The sequence below is a fragment of the Dendropsophus ebraccatus genome, chromosome 13, assembly GCF_027789765.1.
Source record: "Dendropsophus ebraccatus isolate aDenEbr1 chromosome 13, aDenEbr1.pat, whole genome shotgun sequence".
Lineage (NCBI taxonomy): Eukaryota > Metazoa > Chordata > Amphibia > Anura > Hylidae > Dendropsophus > Dendropsophus ebraccatus.
Window position 1 is genome coordinate 16,534,445 of NC_091466.1, and position 16,906 is coordinate 16,551,350.

Below are 16,906 nucleotides of genomic sequence, written 5' to 3' on the forward strand. Positions count from 1 at the left end.
TACACTAATAATGCCCCCAGAGGTGCCCCCATACACTAATAACGCCCCCAGAGGTGCCCCCATATACTAATAACGCCCCCAGAGGTGCCCCCATACACTAATAATGCCCCCAGAGGTGCCCCTAAAAAAAACAAACATCCTACTCACCTAATCCGCGCTGTGCAGGCAGCAGCTCTTCCTCCTCCTCTTCGGGCTCCATCTTGTGAGCCGCAGGGACGGGACTTCCGGCAGACGTGATGACGTCACGTCATCACGCCTGCCGGAGGGGCACATGATCACGGCCCGGCCTCCCATAGGCTGCTGGTATGAAGTGCCGGCAGCCTATGGGAGAGAATACAGGAGGAGGACGCTGACAGGTCCTTCTCCTGTATTCTGATCGCTTAAGGCTCCGTTCCCACTGAGCAAAGGTAGCGGAATTCCGCGACGGAATTGTCCGCCGCGGAATGCCGTTAGCCTCCCGCTCATAATGGGACTCTATGGGAGGCACGCGCTCCTGCCCTGTCCGCGCTGAAGAATGAACATGTTCATTCTTCAGCGCGTATAGAGCAGCAGCGCGCGCCTCCCATAGACTCCCATTATGAGCGGGAGGCTAACGGCATTCCGCGGCGGACAATTCCGTCGCGGAATTCCGCTAGCTTTGCTCAGTGGGAACGGGGCCTTAATGTTCCGCCCGCTGTGCGGGCGGAACATTAAAGCGATCAGTGCATCCCGAGAAGCTGCGCGGCCGCAGCTTTTCGGGATGCTCAAAAACAGTTGGCAAGGGGGGCCGTGCGGGCCCCCCTAGCGTAGCGGTCGGGGGGCGGCGGCCGGCGGGCCCGCCGGGCCCCCCCCCCCCGTGTCCGGGCCCCATACGGCAGTACCACTTGTACTGCCCTATCGGCGGCCCTGCCCACCAGGCTCAGGGATCTCTGGCGCTGACACGTCACGACCGGCTGATGGACTGGCCGCTCAGCCAGTCAGTGACTGGGGTGGGACTCTGCTCCAGTCACTGATTGGCTGAGTGGTCTGTCCATCAGCCAGGACAGGCTTTTTGCCCTGAGTCGTGACGTCATCAAATGGGGAAATGCCTTCTGGCGAGGGTCCCGAGACCGATCCTACTGCTCACCGCAGGCACGGGGAGAGGTAAATTAGTACTTGTAATCTATTCCCCCCCTTTCCCTGCCTAATGTTATAATCCGTTGGAAATATACCTCACAAAGCAGAATGGTTCTGTTTTCCTTGACTTTTACAATTGCCAGTCAGCCAAAACTCTGGCATACACACTAGTGGAAGACAGCGCTGTACATTGTGAAGTGGCCATGCCGGGTTACTGCAGCTCAGCTCCCATTCACACCTAAAGGATCCGCAGCAGATTTGATGCTGTGTTCAGTTATTGAAATGAAATCTGCTGCGGATCTGCAGCAGAAAATCAGCTGCGGATCCGGTAAGTGTGAACGTACCCTTTAGTCACATATCACACTCTTATTGCAATGTATTGTACATAAAACACGTGCTTGGACTCCAGTTACTTTGCTATATAAATAATGCAATTCTCCTCAAACTATCGCCTATTTGAGGCAAAACTACAACTCCCATCATGCCCTGACAGCCTTTGGCTGTCAGGGCATGATGGGAATTGTAGTTTTGCCACAGCTAAAGACAGCTAAAGTTTGAAGAACTACCGTATTGACATAAAGATCGCGATTCATCAAAGTAGCCAATCAGGATCCGTCCCCGCAGAATCACGTGACCGCGTCAGCCAATCCGATTCGTAGATGTCTAAATTTGATTTAAAGCCGTCACTAACGCCCGAGCGCGCGAGGTTTCAAACGTCCCCTCCGTTGTTTACAGCCGCTCGTCGCTGGATATTACGATATAGTCATGGAGCCGCCTTCTGTGCAGGAGCTGGACACCCTGAAGTATGCCGAGCTACAGAAGCTGGCCAAGGCTGCCGGGCTGAAGGCTAACCTGAAGGTGAGACGGTCCTGCGCGCCGCCGCTAGAGGAGAGTTCACACAGACACGGCGCTGACCGCGGTATTGTGTAGTACGGACGGTCAGTAAAAGAAATGCTGAAACCCGTAGCGACCAATCAGAGCGCTGCTCTAGTTTCATGGACGCGTTTGAATAACAAAGCTGCGCTGTGATTGGCTGCGGTGATTATCAACACGCGCAGTTGCCCATAGCAACCGCTCAGCTTTCGTTTCTTAAAATGAAAGCCGAGCACTGATTGGTTGCTATGGACAATAGGCTGGTCTTGTAGACAGAGGTGCTGCTGCCTCATTGTGTTAGTGGGGTCTGAATGGAGGGTTGTCGGGTCGGTTCTGTATAGGAGGGGGGAGCAGTCAGGCACAGCTGTAATGTGTTTGCAGTGTAGCATCTGTATTACAGGCTCCATCCAGCCAGTGATCAGGCTGACATCCATCTCCTCTGCCCTATATGTCACGTGTGTGTCATGTGATGTGTCACAGAAACCAGGAGGCAGGGAGATTGGAAGCCATAAGGATTTCCTTGTGCAAATTTTCCTCTATGCAAATCTGGGGCTTAAAGTGACTGTACCACCAAACAAATTTGGTCAGCTCTCCTAGAACACCATTCACACTAGGCAGGAGCACGTTTCAATGGCTGAAGTTGCAAACACACAAAAAAATGCAACAGCTCACTGCAATGGCAAGATACAGACCCAATACGGACGTGAAAATAGTTGAAAGCAGCAAATAATGAGGCTCTTGGTTACCATTTGTAATGGTGTAACCCCACCATGTTACGGTGGTCTCATAACGGGTTTTTGTGTGTTTGCTTAAAGAGGTTCTCCGGGCTGTGGTTATTATCAGAGTACGGACGGCGAGGGGGCGGATATAGAGGCCGCCGGTCACTTACCTCCCCGCTTCCAGCGCCTGGTCCCGGATCGCGCCGCCCTGTTCTCCCGTCCGGCTGCCGCTTTCTGGTCTGAGCTGCGGCTTGACATGATGTCTCAAGGCAGCTCAGCTGCTAAGGCGGGACCCCACTTCGACCGCTGAATGGCTGAGCTGCCCTGAGATGTAACATCAAGCCACAGCTCAGACCAGGAAGCGGCAGCCGGACGGGAGAACAGGGCGGCGCAATCCGGGGAGGTAAGTGACCAGCGACTTCTATTTCCACCCCTTCCCCGGCCGTACACTAAAAATAACCCCTGCCCGGAGTACCCCTTTAAGAGCCTTTGGGGCATCGCCCGCTGTCCTGGAGTACCACAGTGTCCCGCCCACTATGCATATTCATATATGCACAGTGGGCTCTGTTTGCTGCCCCCATGCAGGGAAGATGTTCTGCCAGAGACGGGCTGCTTCCCGTGTGTGTGCCATTCATCCGGGCCGCCTGACAGTGAGAAGAATCCTCCCAGCGGTCACTGAAGATGTAAGTATAAGTTATAGTCACCTCCAGGAGGATGCCCCAAGTGCTCTTAAGCCCTAGATTTGCATAGGGGCAATTAGCAAACTAATAAAGAATGTGGACAAGAAGGAGGTTAGGAGCAGCGATCTACTCCTGAGGTACACAGCTTCTGCGGCATATCAGCAGGTTCTCTGGGCAGATAGTGCTGATAGTGCCGCTGTAAAAGAATTGTACATAGTAGTCTGTTTCTTAGTGTATACAATGTTTTGTGGGATTCCAAAATGCTGAAAAAAAATCTAAAAGTCAACTGATGTCAGAAAGTTAAAGATGTGTAAAAAAAAAATCTCTAGTCTTCCAGTACATATCAGCTGCTGAATGTCCTGCAGGAAATGGTGCATTCTTTCCATGTCAGGAACTGCCCAGAGCAGGAGAGGTTTTCTATGGGGATTTGCAAACACACAAAAACACAAAAAAATGCAACAGCTCACCGCATTGCAGCGCAAGGTTTAGCAGTCCATCCCATTTCTGCTGCGCACTATTTTGACGTGATGTGGATGATCCCTACTCCATGGGGCAGATCCATGGGTGGCTGAATATGGATCAATAAGTGTCCGCTCACTACTTTTTATTCCACAGTAAGGATTCCTGAGAGGGGATCACCAGGTCAGGGTCTGACTGCTGGGACACTGATCCTGCAAACAGACAAAGTAGTCTCTATAATGAAGGTAGCGCTCTATGCATGAGTGCCCGCTACACCATGCGTTCTGAACAGATATGGCCGAAGAAGCTGGTTATTGGCATGTAGGCTGGCGTCATGGTCATGATACACCAGCGCAGTGTACTGTGAAAACCCTTCCGCCTGGTATGAGTGGTGCCGACAGCCACCTAGTGATGTGCGTCAGTCTATAACCAGCCCTCTCACCTGTAATAGGTCCTATATTAGTCAGTTTTCTTGAAGGCTCCAGGTATATGAGACCAGGATCCTCAGTCTTGGACTAAATCCCTGACATAGTTAGGAAATGCAGGGACGCGGTGCAGACTTCTGCCACACCCATAATCCATTGCGTCAGACATGTTTCCTCACGTTGTCACCATCAGGTAATGGGAGTATTATTCTCTGGATTAATGACTCACATGGCCCATTAGGTGTTCTGCAGGATTGTGTTACAGTCTCTATAATATACGCCTATGATCAGTGACCTCGCAGGGACAGAGCTGGGGAATATGTCACCCAGGAGTGCTCCACCCTATTATATCAATGTAGTAACCCAGCACGGCCACTACACAGTGTATGGAGCTATTGCTTCTGGCTGTATGTTGTCTACGTCTGATGCTGTGGCTCATCCGAACTGCTTGTTGGCGTGGGGGATGGGTATATTGTGTCGAGCAGGTTAAGAGGGTTATCCGTCTCTATAAAAACTGATGACCTAGCCGCCAGGTAGGCTTTGATATAAGATTAGCGGGCGGCTGACTCCCACTACCCTGACCCGCTGTTAGAAGACACTGTGGTACTGTCCTGTATGAGAGTGACTGCTGCAGTCCTATACACACACTGAACAGTCCTTGGAGCTCTGTGTGTTCTCTGCTCTGTATTTTCCCTCAACCCAGAATCTAGATTACCCTACTTGCCACCCATCTACATTGCTGCTTTACTTTTTGTATCTAACTTTCACATTATCTATACCATAAATCGTTATTAATTTTTTTTTTTCTCTCCTGTTCCTTCTTGTGAACTCCAGGCTGACCGACTCCTCAGGACTCTGAAGCGACACTTTCACCCGGCCTCCAGTGCAGAGAACAGTAGCAGTGTAAGTCTTATTTTATATAGTGTTATTATTGTTACATATTACATGCACTGTAGAGATCAAAGAATTCTACATAGTCTGACGACCTGTCTGCACGTTAGTCTCGGTCATCCATTGGTTGCCAGACTAGTGATCACATGACCCAGCTTTAAAGTGCAGCTCAGGATCTGAACACTCAGACTTGAGCTGATCAAAACTTTTGATGTGTCTCTCTGACATGTCAAAAGTTTATTGAGTTGCCAGTGACACTTTAATAATGAAATGTGTGGTTGCAACTGAGCTGGGAAGAAACAGATGACACTGCAGCAATACACTATGATAAATCTGGACCTGTGTGGCTAGCCACCTGTGACATGTACATAGCCACCAACCACAACCCTCCTGACTGCTCAGAGCCCTCCATACTCACCTCTGCCCTCCTAGTTCATCTCTATGTCCCTGTGTTGATCCATGTGTTATCAAAGTCTACCCTACTTCCTCACTATCCTTATATCTACGTTGGCACAGGGTAAGTCTAGGACTTTGAAGAAAATGTAAAACATACTTGGGTGTATATAGTCACAGGATGGAAGACTAACGTCTAGCTTTCTTCTTTTCTAATAAAAAGGTCTTTATACAGCTCCAGGATTTAGCAGACTGTTGGCCTGGAGCCCTGTTAGTGTACTGTATGGGAATGTTATTACTAATAGTTTGATAAGGGAATTCCTGGCATACGCTATCACTGACATGACCTCCTATGGAAAGTACTGGTAACAATTAGGCTTTCTTATTCTGTTATTTTGTTCTCACAGAAGGATAAGTAGCTTCTCTGCAGCAGCTCCTCAGTGTGCTACTTCCTTGATGTGCTACTATTCCAAAAGCACCTTAGGTTTTAGGTTGGTGCACCTCCATAGTCTAATATGACAAAATGATCACACGGCACTTCCACTATGATCCCATCAGTTACCCCTCTCACTGTTGCTATAAAGCCTGATTGTATAAGGATGTGACATAAATATTTTGTTAATGAAGGTTGGACCTCCGTCTGCTGATCCTAGTGGAACTTGTGTTCCCTGTGTAAATATATATGAGATGTGGAAACTACAAAGACTAACAACACACTAGCAGCTATAGGTTGCCTGTAAACTGTGCTACAAAGCTTGTCTGTTTTTGTTTTTTTTTTTGTTTTTTTCCTTCATCTTTTACCAGCCTACAGTAGACCAGACCATGTTCAGCATATGAGGTAATAATCTGTCACTTGTTTATATTCTGCTTCATTTATAGGATTCAGATGGTAACTCGACCCTCCCTGATGACGTACAAGGCACTACTGATGAAGAAGAGCAGGTTTCTGTATGTCATGTCACTCTCAGACGAGGCCGGGGGAAAAAGGAACGCCAAGCTGATTCTAGTCCAGAGATGGAAACCAAAGTAAAACCCATTCAGGTTCGGAGTATTATGTGCTTTGTGTTCCGAGGCAGGAACTAAAAGCCTTTTTTTTTTTTTTTTTTTTTAATAATACTGGATAACCCCCTTAAATATAATTGCTATTTGGCTGAACGTCATCTTGTGTAAGTGGGAATGTGTGACTAACCATGATGAAATCAGTGGGCCACACAAACAATCCACAGATCATGTGACCCAGCTGCACTATTGATCAAGCTTAGTAAAGGCTATGCAGATGATCTTGCTGATCAGTGTTAATTTGCAGCCACATGTCAGGCCACGGATCTCCTTGATGACCCTTGACTTAGGGTTGTCCACTCTGTCCTGAGGAAGATTTTGCACATTTCTGTATTGGCGTCACAACAAATTAAACGTGGATTGGCTAACCTATCTAGTTACACTGCAAGGCTAAAAATCTTCTCATGGTTTGTTACTGACAATCTTTCCTTATCCCTAGGGAGACGGTGTGGAGCTTGATGCGGAGGAAAGTCCTGCTCCTGTGTCTACAAGCGTGCAGCAGAACCAACCTGATGAGCCGCAGAAGACTATAGTAGTTGCTGAGAAAGCCAAAAAGAGACGAAGTATGAATTCTGAAACTACATTTACCATTTCAGTCTTTGCCGTCACATCTGTTACGAACCTAAAGTCAGTTTCACGAGGACATCATATGGGCGCATTTTTGCACCCTTAATACAACCAAATGTTGATGGACCCTTTTATAGCATGCCTGTATTACTTCATTACAAACAATGATATAAAAATGTGGGCATTTTATTTTATTAATGAGTGAAGGAGAGAATATATTTCTATACCAATGTATTTTTTGTAGGTAAAGGTAGACGCTCTTCTGGTAAGAGACCTTCCAGCAAGATCCCAAGGAGTGTATCAAAGATCAGTTCAAAACCTTTAACTCCCAGTAAGTCAGACTCCCACCATAAAGCTTTTCCATACATTACATGCTCTATATTAAATGACATATGAACTGAAATCTTTGTATTCTACGTAGATTTCAAGAGGCTGCATGAGGCCCAGTTCAAAAAGATGGAATCCATAGACAAATACTTGGAGAGAAAGCAGAAGCGTCAAGATGCCATACCCACCTCCATGCAGGAAGTGAAGGTACGTAAAGCTGTTATGATGTTATCCTCAAAGAAAAAATTTCTAGAGAGGTAGAATTCACAAATGCAAAAACAGAGGTATGGCCTACTCCATGGGAAACGGGACAGGAAATCAGCAGGTTGGTACATAGGAACCCGCTGATATGAACCTGTTGCTACAGAGCTGCTCATCTTATTTTTGTGGGGCTGTTTAGGAGGAATTTGTTCTAAGGGTGCCTTCACACCTTCCGACTTGCAGCGTAAATCTCTGAACGACCGCTGTGAGTATGTAATTCTGCCGGCCCATTAACCCCTTCGGCTCCCGCCCCGCTGTGTCTGTATATACGTTACCTGTCCTCGCTGCACGGGGTCCCGCTGTCCTGCTCTCCCACCTGGCCAATCAGTGGCTGCGGCTGGGCAACACACTGGTCGGGCGGGAGAGCAGGACGTCAGGTAATGTATATACAGACAGAGCAGAGCGGGAGCCCAAGGGGTTAAGTGGCCGGCAGAATTACATACTCGCAGCGGTCGTTCAGACTGCTGCGAGTATGTAGTGACCGTGAACTGCCTGGACCTGACAGACTCGCAGTGAGATTTACGCTGCGAGTCAGTAGGTGTGAAGCTACCCTAAAAGAAATATGCTAAATAGTCCGTTTGGTACACTCAAAGGCGTTCCTTGGCCCCTCTGTGCTCTGCCCCACCCATCCCCCAACTTGTATGTAGGTATGACAAGTTGAGGAAGGCTTGACGCTGAAACCTGTTGCCGGTATATATTTTTTATGATGAATTTTCTTCTACAATAAAATTTATGAAGCATGATGGCGAGTGCCGAGAATGAACTTTTATAATACTGTTGGAATATTGTTGGAGCACCACCCTAGACACAGAAGTGCCGTCTAAAATACTTTTTTCAGCTTGTATGTATACTCCTACTAGTGATGTCACAATACCAGAATTTTGAGTTCGATACCGATACTAACTTTTTTATTTCGATACTCAATACCAGTTCGATACTTAGTAAAGTATAAAAGAAAAAAAAAAAAAAAATGGTAGAAATATAATACCCCTGCACTATTACAGTGATACCAATTTTTGGACTATTTTTATTTTATTGTGTTAAAAATAAAGTTAGTGATATCTGTCTAAGACAGCTCTGCTGCATCAGCTATCACTAAGACAGCTCTGCTGCATCAGCTATCACTAAGACAGCTCTGCTGCATCAGCTATCACTAAGACAGCTCTGCTGCATCAGCTATCACTAAGACAGCTCTGCTGCATCAGCTATCACTAAGACAGCTCTGCTGCATCAGCTATCACTAAGACAGCTCTGCTGCATCAGCTATCACTAAGACAGCTCTGCTGCATCAGCTATCACTAAGACAGCTCTGCTGCATCAGCTATCACTAAGACAGCTCTGCTGCATCAGCTATCACTAAGACAGCTCTGCTGCATCAGCTATCACTAAGACAGCTCTGCTGCATCAGCTATCACTAAGACAGCTCTGCTGCATCAGCTATCACTAAGACAGCTCTGCTGCATCAGCTATCACTAAGACAGCTCTGCTGCATCAGCTATCACTAAGACAGCTCTGCTGCATCAGCTATCACTAAGACAGCTCTGCTGCATCAGCTATCACTAAGACAGCTCTGCTGCATCAGCTATCACTAAGACAGCTCTGCTGCATCAGCTATCACTAAGACAACTCTGCTGCATCAGCTATCACTAAGACAGCTCTGCTGCATCAGCTATCACAGACAGCTCTGCAGCATCAGCTATCACTAAGACAGCTCTGCTGCATCAGATAACACTAAGACAGCTCTGCTGCATCAGATAACACTAAGACAGCTCTGCTACATCAGCTATCACTAAGACAGCTCTCCTGCACCACCTACCACTAAGACAGCTCTGCTGCACCAGTTACCAAGATTGCGGAGGAAGAGAAGAGGAGGTTACACAGGATCCCACACACTACAGCCGATCTTATCTGCTCCTCTCAGCCCCGGCCACCTCCCCCACCTGCCAGCCGGCTGGATCCTCACATGTGCTGCACTTCCCTCGGCCTCCTCTCCCGCGTCTCACAGACCCCCGCTCTCCCTCTTCATCCTCCCCACCTCCAGCCTTCTCCGTCCTCCTCTCTCCGTGACCTCCCGCTCTCCCTCTCCAGCCGCTCTCTTCTGTGCAGCTCCGGCTCCTCTCCCGGACCTCCCGCTCTCCCTCCAGCCTTCTCCTCCGTCCTCCTCTCCCTCTCCAGCCGCTCTCCGTGCAGCTCCGGCTCCTCTGCATAAATCATCTCTCTGATAACAGAGCCGGACTCTGTTATCAGAGAGACACCAGCAGCGGGGGTCTGTTACACACAGTAGCCGACCCCCGCTGTATATGGAGCGGGCTCAGGAGGGGTCAGATGCCGCTGTCAGTGTGACAGCGGCATCTATATACTTAAATAGCCGGCACTAGCAATAGCTAAGTGCCGGCTATTTGAAATTGGCGCCAATGGGAGCGGAGGGAGGGAGAGCAGAGGAGGAGACTGCAGGGGGCAGGGGGAGGCACATAGAGAACACGGCTGGCGCTCAGCTAGCCGCCCACCGTGTTCTCTGCTTAACTTAAAGTTTCGATACCAGGAAATCCTGGTATCGAACCGTTTTTTTTGCCCGAAATATCGATAGTAGTATTGATATTTCGGTGCATCGTGCATCCCTAACTCCTACATATGCATAATTAGCCACGTCTCTCTCAGAGAGGAGGGGGACGTACAAGTCGGCGGGTGGGAACTACAGTGCACCAAGGGGCCAAGAATTGACCCCCAGGATACCAATTGGACTAACTGGCATACATTTTTTGGAAACATTTTTTTCCCCCTAAACAGCCTTACAGAGAGAAATAAGTAGGCTGGTGCCAGAAGGAGCAGCTGTTCAGCAATAGCTACATATCAGATTTGTATGTACCCAAAGGTTTCCCCTTGATTGCCTGTGAGTTATTACCCTAGCATGCAATAGTCATGTGTTTATACAGAGTAAAGTGTTTTGAGGTTGGCTCACATTAAGTCTAAGGCTATGTTCACACTACGTTAAGTTCCGCAGAAATCACGGCTCTTGTAACAACGACCGTGATTTCTGCTGTACTTACGTAGTGCTGCAGGCTGAGGGAATCCTCGCCGGAGTGTATACACAAAGTATACACTCCTCCCGGGATCCCTGGCGGCGCCGTAGAAAACTGACGTCAGTTGTCTGCGGCTGCTATTCAGTGAATAGTGGCCACAGGAAACCCTGTCTGCTCACACAATGGAGCGAGTGGCTCCGGCCGCACGCTCCATTGTGTGCAGTGGGGAGTTCTGATGCAGACGCACACTGACGAGCCCGCATCAAAACTCGCCGGCGCTAAAGATCATCCAGGATGATCTTTTCTGAGACCGGCCGGGTCACTGAATACTACGTGTGACCGTAGCCTAGAGAACAATAATAAGTGTTCTTTTTCCTTCTTTCCCTGCCGTGCAGATGACTAAGGACTCTGAGCGGCTTTCTCAGAAGAAGACACCAGGCAGCACTTCTAAGGTAAAGAAGATGTGTATCACATTAGCATGTTTGCATTTTACCACTGGAACCCACTTAATACACTTCTGCCCAAACCTGCCATAACCCATCTGTTCTTGCATAGGATTGTTGCAGTATTATGTATCCGCAGTGACTAGATGAATTATTGCAAACATTTAGTAAAACATCTGGTTAGAGAAGAACCCTGTTGACCAAGTCCATGCCAGATTACACCTTCCCAATAACCATCTCATTCTTATTTACTCTTTCTTCATTTCTACCTTTTAGAAATCGTTGCCGAATAAATTCTCTCTACTAAGTCCAACACCGCAGAGTTTCCTCTTTTCATCAAAAACACCAACAAACCAGAGATCTGTGGGAAAAAGGAGCATTCTGGTTGATAAATCTGGAGTTAAGCAGTCTACATTTTCATCATCCAAAATGAATGTGAGGTAAATAAAGGTTTCATAGGGTTGGAATCACACTGGGTGAGTTTGTGTGTGACCAATCCACACACATTCATTACCACTACCACTTTGATTCCTTAGTCCCTGTCTCCTCCTAACCCTACAATCTCCTCCCTCTGGCCTGGGTGAGCTGTCCTCCAAGGGTTTTCTTTTTCCTGTCTACTGTTCGAGCTGTTGTGCAAGGGTTGTATTAGACAGGCCGAGTCGGTGAACACTGTCGGCGCTGTCAAATTGCCTGGTGTAAAACTATAACTTTATGAAAAAGAAACATACCTGCCCTATACAGAACTCTGATAGAAGACTTGTGAGGTCTGTCATTTGTTCCACTGACTTCTTTACATCAATTCAGGTTTTCTGGAGCAACAAAGGACAATGAACACAAGTACTCTTTGGTAAAGACACCGGCCAGGAAATCTTCTACTTTTGTAGCCAATAAAAACACCAGTGAACCAAGAAAAAGTCTACCGCTGCTTAAGAAGAATGCCGCACAGGGTACTGAAGAAGCCAACATTACAGCAGGTATCCCTGTCTGTTTGCTTTTCAGTTTTTCTTCATTGTGTGTGTGAATCAAAATGAATTATACCAGGGAAAGTTTCTGACAATAGGGTTCAATTACCCAGTCCCTGTGTATATTGCCACCTGATTTATCCTCTAAGAGCCGCAGAGACAGCCGAAATTCCCATAATGTAAAAGTGCAAATAACGGCCGTTATTTGCCCTTATTTTTATTTTGTAGGAACGTGGCCTAGTATTATTATTCTTTTTCCTAACTGTCTCCTTTCCTTGTAGTTACACCTTTCAAGTTTACTGCTGAAAATATGACAACTCCAAATACCAACAAAAAGATGAGATTTGACCTCCAGGCAAGCTTGGCACGACCGCTAGGATACCAACCACATAAAGGTGAATGTTTGTTTTATTATGTTTTTTGCATTTGTTAGCAGGTGGGGTGTTAGTATGGGCACCACTTTGTTCTAAGTATTGTTAAATGAATTGGCAAACTTTGAAGATCAATCATTTGTCAGCCTTTGGGTATGTGCACACTACGGAATCGCAACTCGCGGACTCTGGCGGCCACGCCCGTCTCCGCCCGTGTCATAGACTCCATTCTATGCGAGGGATAGAGATTTTATAATCTCCATCCTCACTGCAAGATAACAGAAAAATGTCAAGTATTTTCAGTAGTTCAGCTATATACATCATCACATATGACCAGCTTCTTCTTTGTAAATTCTTGCATTTGGATTGGTAGAATGTATAGACACTAACTTTATTCTGCTTGTGTTTTTTTACTTTAATTCTCGTAATAACCTATTTAAAGGCAAGCTGAAGCCTTGGGGAGAAACTAAAGAGAACCAAGATGAAGCACAGAGCAGGTCATCCATGCTGAAAAACACCTACAAGCAGCCACCTATGGCCACCAGGTACCTAGAAATAAGAATTTTTATTTTTTTTTTAGGAATCTTGTAAAGAAGACTGATGTGGATGATGCTTTGGTACAGTCAGAAAGGGGGGGGGGGGGGGAGGGCTCCTGCAGCCGCCACCGCTGCCTTTCAGATAAAGACAATTGTCTAATAACATATTTCTATGACTAATAATGGGGTTCCCACCCCCTCCAATGATATTCATAGGTCTGATTACAACAATTGCCTTAAAGGAGTTTCTGGGGATTTTTTGTTTTGTGATTTATACAGTAATGGATGTGTGTTCAGGAGGGATGAGAAGGTTGAGAAGTAATAAAGAAATCCAATGAAATATCTACTATGCAGCTTTTACTTCACTAATTTAATTCACTAATTGAATGTCAACAAATGCCGTATTTTCTGGCATTAAGACGACTCCTGACTTTTAAGAAGATTTTCAGGGGTTCGTCTTATATGTCGAAAAAAGGTTAACCCCTGCCTGACCACAGCAGGGTTTAAAGAGACTGTACCATCAGGCCTGGGCTGAAGCACTGGAGGCGGGCTGACCCACCCCCCAGTGGGAGGAAACCCCCACCCATCTATGATACAGCTCCATTAGAATCAATGGAGCTGTATCATAGAGGGGCGAGGGTTTCCTCCCACTGGGGGTGGGTCAGCCCGCCTCCAGTGCTTCAGCCTAGGCCTGATGGTACAGTCCCTTTAACAGCTGGAGCCCTGCTGCGGTCAGGCAGGGGTTAACTGAAGCCAAAGGCAGGAACCTCCCCCACCGCCTGACTCCCCGTGGCTGCAAAAAACAAAACAATCAACTCACCTGTTACCCGTTCTTAGCAGCCTTGTGGCATCATGTTCCCGGTGCAGGCAGTGTGATGCAGAGACACTGCCTGTGCCAGAGGTCCCCGAAGCTTTCCCAGGCAGCTGAGCACCTCATCGGAGAAACTCTGAAATGCTCCGCTGCCAGGAGAGCTTCGGGAGTATGGCAGAGGCTTTGGGGACTTCCGGCACCTCTGCCATTCTCCTGAAGCTCTCCCGGCAGCCGAGCGTCTCTGAGCTTCTTTGATGAGGTGCTTGGCTGCCGGGAGAGCTTCAGGGACTTCCGGCGCAGGCAGTGTCTCTGCATCACACTGCCTGCGCTGGTAACATTGTGGGGGACGTGGGTCTGCCGGAAATGGGTCATAGATGAGTTGAATTGTATGGTCGTTATGTGCAGGTAGGAATGCGGCCGTATTTGAGCTCCCCCATCGTATATGGCGACCATTCCTGGCGTAAAAGACGACCCCTGACTTCTGGGTACATTTTTTAGGGTTAAAAAGTCATCTTATACGGTACACCTTTTTCAGTTGCTTGTCTGTTTGTATTTTCATAAAGTCTTTATTTGGGTCGTGAATAGTGTCCAGGAGGTGGGGCCTGCAGTTCCCTGGGCCCTAGTACCACCACTACTCGCTGTGCTTTATGCCCGCCTCTTTACATAATCGGTGATGTACAAAAATCAGATGACATCTGATTATTTACAGAGGCGGGCATCAAGCACAATGAGGCCTAGGAAGTGCTAGGGTCCGACCCAAATGCAGGAGAACCCCTTTTAGAGTAGTACCTTGTTACTGTTAGCTCCTATAGAGATGTACAGTGCCCTTTTGAGATCATCTCGTTCCTACATGTGTTTTCCTGTCATCCACAGAGAGAATCGACGTAAACGGTGTGAGAATGACCGAAAGAACCAGAGAGACAAAACACTTGGATCGCGGAGAGGAGTTGCCGTCCCTTAGAAAATCAGATATTTTTTTTTTTTGTACGACCAATTTTCTTAATCGCCATTAATTTTTGTAAAATGAGGGGATTTTTATTGTCTATATTTTAATGTTCTAGCTTTAGTATATTTAGTAGGTTGGGAGTTTTACATTGACACTTGCTTTTTTTACGACCGCTGGATAACAGTTATGTAAATATATTAATGGCAGCTAACTAGGATAATTCTCCTGCTTGCTTTATAATAAAAGCAGATTTTCTGCTTCCATGTTGGGAATTTTTATCAATAATTTGTTAGAATAGAAGCTAAACAGTCAAGTAGGAAGGCAATGGACTTATGGTGCGTTTACACAGGCAGATTTATCTGACAGATTTTGGAAGCCAAAGCCAGGAATTGATTTGAAAAGAGGAGAAATCTCAGTCTTTATGACCCGTTCCATGTTTATGGTCCTTTCCTGGCTTTGGCTGAAAAAAATCTGTCAGATAAATCTGCCTGTGTAAACGCACCATAACACTTATGCTTTCTTGCAAAGATAGTAGACAGAGGGGACCTGACACAGACTATACAATATTACTAGTAATCTATCATTCAAAGCATTTCACTGACTAGTGGAAAATACTTAGGATTACTCTCTGAATTGTTCTCTCATTGAATGGGATAGGAAAAAAAGGATGGTTGGAGGCTTGTATGCTTTATGATGATCTGGTATATTAGAATAGTTGCCGCCCTGTAGGGTGGGGTGACTTTGGTAGTCTGGCCTCTCTGGCCTAGCCTCTTACTATTCCACATCTTCATTTAAAGATGGCGGCTGTTACATTGGCATCTTCGTACCAAGGAAACAGTTTTTGTATTTTTTTGTACACCTCCGAGTCCATACAGGATCTGTAATACTCAGCCATATAGTCTGCAATAGTCCCAGGCTGTGCCTCCAATTCCATAAGGTTTCAATAGAAGAAGAAAAAGTGTTATTTCTAGTAGCATGGCTACAAGCCTGTGTGTATTAGTCCTGAAAGAGTTACTTTCACTGATCTCTATATATAGCCAGGAGCAGCATACGGCTATATGCTTCAGTACCCGGGATTAAACGACTGCAATGCTTTAATCCCAATCCAGACAACAATCCTCATCTCTAACCAAGAGTGTTCTTCCCGTGAACACAAATGTGTTCTGGTTTCAAATGACATTTGTACATATAGAGGGAGAATTATCAAACATGGCGTAAAGTGAAACTGGCTCAGTTGCCCCTAGCAACCAATCAGATTCCACCTTTCATTTTCCAAAGAGTCTGTGAGGAATGAAAGGTGGAATCTGATTGGTTGCTAGGGGCAACTGAGCCTGTTCTTTACACCATGTTTGATAAATCTCCTCCATAATGTGCAAGAAAAAAAAAATGGTCTTGAGGGGAAAAAGAAATGTAAAAAAGAAAAATGTAATCTTATTGCTAAGCTTGTAAATGTTTTTTTTGTTTTTTCTTCTATCTATGTGATGTCATGTCCTTTCTGGTAAATGTGTAGTGTGGGATGTTACGGCCATAAGGATAACATATGTATGTTATTTATTGTAATGGTAGCGAATGCATAATAAATGCCATTTCACTAAAAATGTGTGGTTATTTATGATGAAATCACTTGAAGGTTTTTTTCTTTGCGCCCATATAAGGTGCATTAAAGGGGTACTCTAGCAATTTTTTTTTTCTTTCATATAAACTGGTGTCAAAGTTAAACAGACTTGCAACTTCTATTTAAAAATCTTAGTCTTCCCATACTTATTACCTACTGTATGTCCTGCAGGAAGTGGTGTATTCTCTCCAGTCTGACACAGTGCTCTCTGCTGCAACCGCTGTCCATGTCAGGAACTGTCCAGAGCAGGAGAGGTTTTCTATAGAGTTTGCTGCTGCTCTAGACAGTTCCTGACATGGACAGAAGTGGCACTGTGTCAGACTGGAAAGAAAACACCACTTCCTGTAGCACATACAGCAGCTGATAAGTACTGGAAGACTGGAGATTTTTAAACAGAAGTAAATTACAAACTTGAGAAAGTCCTGGTGACGGAACGCGTGGGGTGTTCTGGTC

General features: G+C 46.4%; 1 protein-coding gene across 1 annotated transcript; it reads left to right on the forward strand.

Moving 5' to 3' along the window:
• The first annotated feature begins 1,762 nt into the window (after positions 1 to 1,762).
• On the forward strand, positions 1,763 to 16,089 carry NUSAP1 (nucleolar and spindle associated protein 1). Its single transcript, XM_069949964.1, has 12 exons — positions 1,763 to 1,953; positions 5,086 to 5,154; positions 6,415 to 6,576; positions 7,034 to 7,157; positions 7,406 to 7,492; positions 7,583 to 7,695; positions 11,165 to 11,221; positions 11,489 to 11,652; positions 12,017 to 12,186; positions 12,456 to 12,569; positions 12,988 to 13,090; positions 14,766 to 16,089. The coding sequence occupies exons 1-12, from the start codon at positions 1,861 to 1,863 to the stop codon at positions 14,851 to 14,853; spliced, it is 1,344 nt and encodes a 447-aa protein (XP_069806065.1). The 5' UTR covers positions 1,763 to 1,860; the 3' UTR covers positions 14,854 to 16,089.
• The last annotated feature ends 817 nt before the right edge of the window (positions 16,090 to 16,906 follow it).

What these genes read in the sequence shown, in the direction of transcription:
- NUSAP1 (XM_069949964.1), top strand. Translation starts at nt 1,861, where the DNA reads ATGGAGCCGCCTTCTGTGCAGGAGCTGGACACCCTGAAGTATGCCGAG. An exon ending in GGCTGAAGGCTAACCTGAAG is followed by an intron (nt 1,954 to 5,085) that starts GTGAGACGGTCC and finishes TGTGAACTCCAG; the next exon opens with GCTGACCGACTCCTCAGGAC. An exon ending in GAAAGCCAAAAAGAGACGAA is followed by an intron (nt 7,158 to 7,405) that starts GTATGAATTCTG and finishes TATTTTTTGTAG; the next exon opens with GTAAAGGTAGACGCTCTTCT.